At 53.5% G+C, this 6,464-nt stretch overlaps 1 protein-coding gene across 1 annotated transcript in view; it reads left to right on the top strand.

Moving 5' to 3' along the window:
• LOC117370432 (GTP-binding protein Di-Ras2-like) overlaps positions 1-4,647 on the top strand; it is a 4,750-nt gene extending 103 nt beyond the window's left edge. Inside the window, exons 2-4 of the mRNA XM_033965885.2 lie at positions 1,692-1,868; positions 3,309-3,479; positions 4,349-4,647. Coding sequence (XP_033821776.1) covers positions 1,731-1,868; positions 3,309-3,479; positions 4,349-4,639 — 600 coding nt within the window. The 5' untranslated portion in view covers positions 1,692-1,730 and the 3' untranslated portion in view covers positions 4,640-4,647. The remainder of the gene's footprint in view (positions 1-1,691; positions 1,869-3,308; positions 3,480-4,348) is intronic.
• The last annotated feature ends 1,817 nt before the right edge of the window (positions 4,648-6,464 follow it).

Below are 6,464 nucleotides of genomic sequence, written 5' to 3'. Positions count from 1 at the left end.
CTCGGCTCCGCGCGCGCACGGGAACAGCGCGTCTTCCTCGGCCTGACTCCTTCGGACGCCCCGCGGCTCGAAGCTCCAGCTTCAAAGAACGGCCCCGCGCGCGTGCGTCTGCGGGAGAGCGCGTGCGTCTGCGTGAGAGCGCGTGCCAGTGAGGGGTCCACAGCGCGTGCACGGTGGAGAGGGAGGGAAAAAGAGAGGGAGAGAGAGAGGGGGGGAGGGAAAAGAGAGGGAGAGAGAAAGAGAGGGAGGGAGGAGAAGGAGGGAGAGAGAGAGGGAGGGAAAAGAGACAGGGAGAGGGAGGAAGAAAGAGAGAGAGACAGAGGGAGAGAGGGAAGGAGAAAGAGAGAGAGAAAGAGAGAGAGGGAAAGAGAGAGGTAGAGAGAAGGAGGGGGAGAGAGAGGGATAGAGAGGGAGACAGAGAGGAAGAGAGAGAGGAAGAGGGAGGGAGAAAGATAGTGAGGGAGAGAGAGAGAGAGGGATAGAGTGAGAGGGAGGGAAAAAGGGATAGAGAGAGGGAGATAGAGGGAGAAAGAAGAAGAGGGAGAGAGGTAGAGGCAGAGATTAAGAGAGAGGGAGAAATGGAGGGAGAAAGAGAGGGAGAGAGAGGGAGATGGAAGGAGATAGAAGGAGAGAGAGGCAGGGAGAAGGAGAGAGGGAGAGAGAGCTTATGACACGAGCACGTGTGTGTGTGAGGGCGCGTGTGTGTGTGTGAGCGCGTGTGTGAGTGTCGTGACGCTGCAGAGACACACACTCCTTCACACGTCTCACAATAGAAAGAGAATGAAGAGAAAGAGGACGAGAGATGAGGGAGAAAAAGAAAGGAGGAGAAGGGAAAGAGAGAGAGGGAAGAGCGCGGGAGAAAAGAGAGAGGGAGAGAAGAGAGAGGGAAAGAAGAGAGAGGGAAAGAAGAGAGAGGGAGAGGTGAGGGGCTGTGGGGGAATGTCTGCGCAGAGACTGACGCAAAAGGAAAACCCACATCCAGTTTGAGCTGGTGCAACAACGACATGAGCCAAGACCAGGACTAGACCAGGACTAGACCGGGACTAGACCGGGACTAGACCAGGACTAGACCAGGACTAGACCAGGACTAGACCAGGGATGAGACTGAGGCTGAACTGGGTCTAAACCAGGTCTAAAATAGCAGTAAACCAGGACTAAACCAGGATTACACGGGGTCTGTAGTTATTTCGGTCTCTGGTGTTTCCTCGTCCTCCGCCTCCACACAGGAAGTGATGCGATGTGTAGGAGGCGGTTTCCACGGCGATGCTCCCCATCTCAGTCTCCACGGCAACCACATCCCAACGTGTCCCCCACAGTCCTGATTCAGTCCTGGTTTAGTCCTGATTCAGTCCTGGTTTAGTCCTGGTTCAGTCCTGGTTCAGTCCTGGTTCAGTCCTGGTTTAGTCCTGGTCTTGAGTCTTGAGGGGACTGATGGCGCAGATTGGCAGCCTCACTCTCATCAGTCTGCCCCAGGGCAGTCGTGGAGTGAATCAAAAACGCTGGAAACTGTGAAGAGACTTTGAGCGTCTGGAAAAGTGACCCACACTAAGGACTCTCCTCCTCCTCTCCCCCTTGTTCTTCTCTGTCCACTTCTTTCTTCAATCTCTTTTTGTTTTCTCTCTCTCTCTCTCTCCTCCCTCCTCCCCTCTCTCTCTCTCCTCCCTCCTCCTCCTCTCTCTCTCTCTCCTCAGAGTTCCCCAGCAGAGCCTCCCTGGACTCGTTTTCCCAGCATGCCCGAGCAGAGTAATGACTACAGCGTGGTGGTGTTTGGGGCGGGGGGAGTGGGGAAGAGTTCTCTGGTTCTGCGCTTCGTCAAAGGAACTTTCAGAGACACGTACATCCCCACAGTGGAGGACACCTACAGACAGGTAATGGTACTGCACTCTGCTCTCCCCCTCTGCTCTCCCCCTCTGCTCTCCCCCTCTGCTCTGCTCTCCCCCTCTGCTCTCCCCCTCTGCTCTGTCCTCACTCAGTTCAGTCTCACTCTCTGTCCTTGCAGGTGCTCAGTCTCAGTCTCACTCTCTGTCCTTGCAGGTGCTCAGTCTCACTCTCTGGTCTTGCAGGTGCTCAGTCTCACTCTCTGTCCTTGCAGGTGCTCAGTCTCACTCTCTGTCCTTGCAGGTGCTCAGTCTCACTCTCTGGTCTTGCAGGTGCTCAGTCTCACTCTCTGTCCTTGCAGGTGTTCAGTCTCACTCTCTGTCCTTGCAGGTGCTCAGTCTCACTCTCTGGTCTTGCAGGTGCTCAGTCTCACTCTCTGTCCTTGCAGGTGCTCAGTCTCACTCTCTGGTCTTGCAGGTGCTCAGTCTCACTCTCTGGTCTTGCAGGTGCTCAGTCTCACTCTCTGGTCTTGCAGGTGCTCAGTCTCACTCTCTGTCCTTGCAGGTGCTCAGTCTCACTCTCTGGTCTTGCAGGTGCTCAGTCTCACTCTCTGTCCTTGCAGGTGCTCAGTCTCACTCTCTGGTCTTGCAGGTGCTCAGTCTCACTCTCTGGTCTTGCAGGTGCTCAGTCTCACTCTCTGGTCTTGCAGGTGCTCAGTCTCACTCTCTGTCCTTGCAGGTGCTCAGTCTCACTCTCTGTCCTTGCAGGTGCTCAGTCTCACTCTCTGTCCTTGCAGGTGCTCAGTCTCACTCTCTGGTCTTGCAGGTGCTCAGTCTCACTCTCTGTCCTTGCAGGTGCTCAGTCTCACTCTCTGGTCTTGCAGGTGCTCAGTCTCACTCTCTGTCCTTGCAGGTGCTCAGTCTCACTCTCTGGTCTTGCAGGTGCTCAGTCTCACTCTCTGTCCTTGCAGGTGCTCAGTCTCACTCTGTCCTTGCAGGTGCTCAGTCTCACTCTCTGGTCTTGCAGGTGCTCAGTCTCACTCTCTGTCCTTGCAGGTGCTCAGTCTCACTCTCTGTCCTTGCAGGTGCTCAGTCTCACTCTCTGGTCTTGCAGGTGCTCAGTCTCACTCTCTGGTCTTGCAGGTGCTCAGTCTCACTCTCTGTCCTTGCAGGTGCTCAGTCTCACTCTCTGTCCTTGCAGGTGCTCAGTCTCACTCTCTGTCAGTGCAGGTGCTCAGTCTCACTCTCTGGTCTTGCAGGTGTTCAGTCTCACTCTCTGTCCTTGCAGGTGCTCAGTCTCACTCTCTGTCCTTGCAGGTGCTCAGTCTCACTCTCTGGTCTTGCAGGTGCTCAGTCCCACTCTCTGGTCTTGCAGGTGCTCAGTCTCACTCTCTGTCCTTGCAGGTGCTCAGTCTCACTCTCTGTCCTTGCAGGTGCTCAGTCTCACTCTCTGTCCTTGCAGGTGCTCAGTCTCACTCTCTGTCCTTGCAGGTGATCAGTTGTGATAAGAGTGTGTGCACTCTTCAGATCACAGACACTACGGGGAGTCACCAGTTCCCGGCGATGCAGCGTCTGTCCATCTCCAAAGGCCACGCCTTCGTCCTGGTTTACTCCATCACGAGCCGCCAGTCCCTGGAGGAGCTGAAGCCCATTTACCAGCAGGTAAAACACGTCTGAACACAAGGGGGCGCTGCCAGGTTTCACTTTCACTTTAATGTTTCAGACAAAAACAATGAAACAACATGTGGTAGTCTGGGGTTTTAACACTAAATCCGTGCGTCTTTTTGTTTCTGTGCATGTGTTTGGTAAATCTGTGACTTTCTGCTCAGAAATGTCTAAATCTGAACGTACTACGTGACATCACACAGGACTGCCCTGATTACAGCCAGGTTTTTCTGACTAAAAACACCTGGCTGCAGGGGTGGAGTTTGAAGAGTGGATACCCCTTTAGTCCCCAGACCCCGCCCCTTTAGTCCTAAGACCCCGCCCCTTTAGTCCTCCAGACCCCGCCCCTTTGGTCGTCAGACCCCACCCCTTTAGTCCCCAGACCCCGCCCCTTCAGTCCTCAGACCCCGCCCCTTCAGTCCTCAGACTCCACCCCTTGAGTCCTCAGGCCCCGCCCCTTGAGTCCTCCAGACCCCGCCCCTTTGGTCGTCAGACTCCGCCCCTTCAGTCCTCAGACCCCGCCCCTTCAGTCCTCAGACTCCACCCCTTGAGTCCTCAGGCCCCGCCCCTTGAGTCCTCAGACTCCGCCCCTTTAGTCCTCAGGCCCCGCCCCTTGAGTCCTCAGACTCCACCCCTTCAGTCCTCAGACTCCGCCCCTTGAGTCCTCAGACTCCGCCCCTTTAGCCCCTCTTTGACTCTCTTTTTCTCCTCAGACCCCGCCCCTTTAGTCCACAGACCCCACCCCTTTAGTCCTCAGACCCCACCCCTTGAGTCCTCAGACCCCGCCCCTTTAGTCCTCAGACTCCGCCCCTTCAGTCCTCAGGCCCCGCCCCTTTAGCCCCTCTTGACTCTCTTGTTCTCCTCAGATCGTGTCGATCAAAGGCAGTGTGGAGTCCATTCCGATTATGCTGGTGGGGAACAAAAGTGATGAGATTTCTCAGCGTGAGGTGGAGCAGAATCAGGGCGAGGCTCAGGCCAAACTGTGGAAATGCGCCTTCATGGAAACGTCGGCCAAAACCAACCACAACGTCACCGAACTGTTTCAGGAGCTGCTGTCGCTCGAGAAGAAGCGCGACATGAGTCTGAGCATCGACGGCAAACGCGGCGGCAAACAGACGCGCGCCGACAAACTGAAGGGCAAGTGCAGCGTCATGTGAGAGGGACGGCAAGCACGGGACGGACCGGAAACAACACGCAAAGAACACGCAAACAACATGCAAACAACACGCAAACAACACGCTAACAACACGCAAACAACACACAATCACACAACATGAACACGTGCACCAACAAATTAAAGAGCAAGAGCAGCGTCATGTGAACAAACAACACGCAAACATACAACACAAACACACGACACAGACACACGACACAAACACATGACACAGACACACGACATAAACACACGACACACACACGACACAGACACACGACACACACACACGACACACACACGCACTGAGCTGGTCACAGCGAAACACGGAACTGACCACAGACCCAGGACGGACTGGAACACACACAACATGTATAAATACGACACAGGACAGGCCCTGAACGCAGCACGGGCCGGACCACGACACACGGGCCGGACCACGACACACGGACCTCCAAACACGGACTGGCCCACCAAACATGGACCAGACCTCCAAACATGGACCTCTAAAACACGGATCCCGGGCCCCCCCAGGCCGCCCGGGCCGCAGCCCCTGGGCCGCCCCGGGCCGCAGCATGAGCCTACGTTTCCATGTCAGATTCATGTCGTGCCATAAACGCTCAGAACATAAAGGGAGTCGTCATAGTTTGGACCTGTTGCTAAGCGACGAGATTTATTTATGTTTTATATTTTCACGTCTGGATTCATTTCACAGAAGTGCACATTTTAAACCCTCTGATAAACACACGTGTACTTTAAATATGTTAACGCGAGGACCTCAAACGCAGCACGGACTTTAAACTAGATTTACATTTCACAGACTTTTATTAGGTGCCATAAACTCCACAGGTGATTAAAGGGGCGGGTCCTGATCAGTTTAAAGGGGAGGTGTTCTGCAAAATGAACCTTTTATCTTTCTCTCATGTTCTAACATCGTTCCCTCGTCAAAAACACGTCTGACCAGGTTTTATGTCATTCATGTTTGAGTCATCTAGAGATCTGTCCCGGGCCATATTCAAACGCTCCTTACAGTTAGCGGTACGAGTCTGTACGAGGCTCCGCCCACAAGCCTACATCACCCACGCTCCACACGACAACTCTATAAATCTACAAAAACACGACACAAAACTGCACACTACGACTTCACAAACCTGGTGTGACGTGTGCAAAAGGACGTCCCTTTGCTCTCTGTGCTAAGCCCCTCCCCCTTCAGAGCACAATCACAACACAATCAGCTGCGTCGCACTAATGAAACTACTGCACATCACACCAGGTTTGTGAAGTCGTAGTGCACAGTTTTGTCATGTTTTTGGAGGATTGTTTTTTATGGAGGATTGACGTGTGGGTGATGTAGACTTGTGGGCGGAGCCTCGTACAGACTGGTACAGCTAACCGTAAGCATGGATTGAATATGCCTCCGGAGAGATCTCTAGATGACTCAAACATGGCGTCAGAACACGAGAGAAAGATTAAAAAAACAAAGGATTTTACATAAAACCTCGTCTTTAAGCTCCGCCCTGAATCATTCCAGCGTTTTTAAAAACACTCAAAGCTTCAGTTGGCATGAAACGTGTGTCATAATCCAGCAGAGGGCGCATGGACTGTATCTGCTGGTGCACTGAGGAGTGAAGGGGCGGAGCTATGAGTCAAAGACACTTACCACATTGTAAAAACAGCACCGGGAATCGAACTCACAACCCTCCTCTGATGCAACTGTTTATAATGTTTAAAATCACCATGTAAATGATGTAACGCACAAAGTGGGAGGAGCCAAACCCTCTGGACAGGGTCACGTTTCTGTGGCTGGGTTTAAATTTGGGCTGCACAAT

This window comes from Periophthalmus magnuspinnatus, chromosome 4 (assembly GCF_009829125.3).
Source record: "Periophthalmus magnuspinnatus isolate fPerMag1 chromosome 4, fPerMag1.2.pri, whole genome shotgun sequence".
NCBI classification, from domain to species: domain Eukaryota; kingdom Metazoa; phylum Chordata; class Actinopteri; order Gobiiformes; family Gobiidae; genus Periophthalmus; species Periophthalmus magnuspinnatus.
The sequence above is the reverse complement of the archived record's forward strand: the minus strand, read 5'-3'. Positions and strand labels throughout refer to the sequence as shown.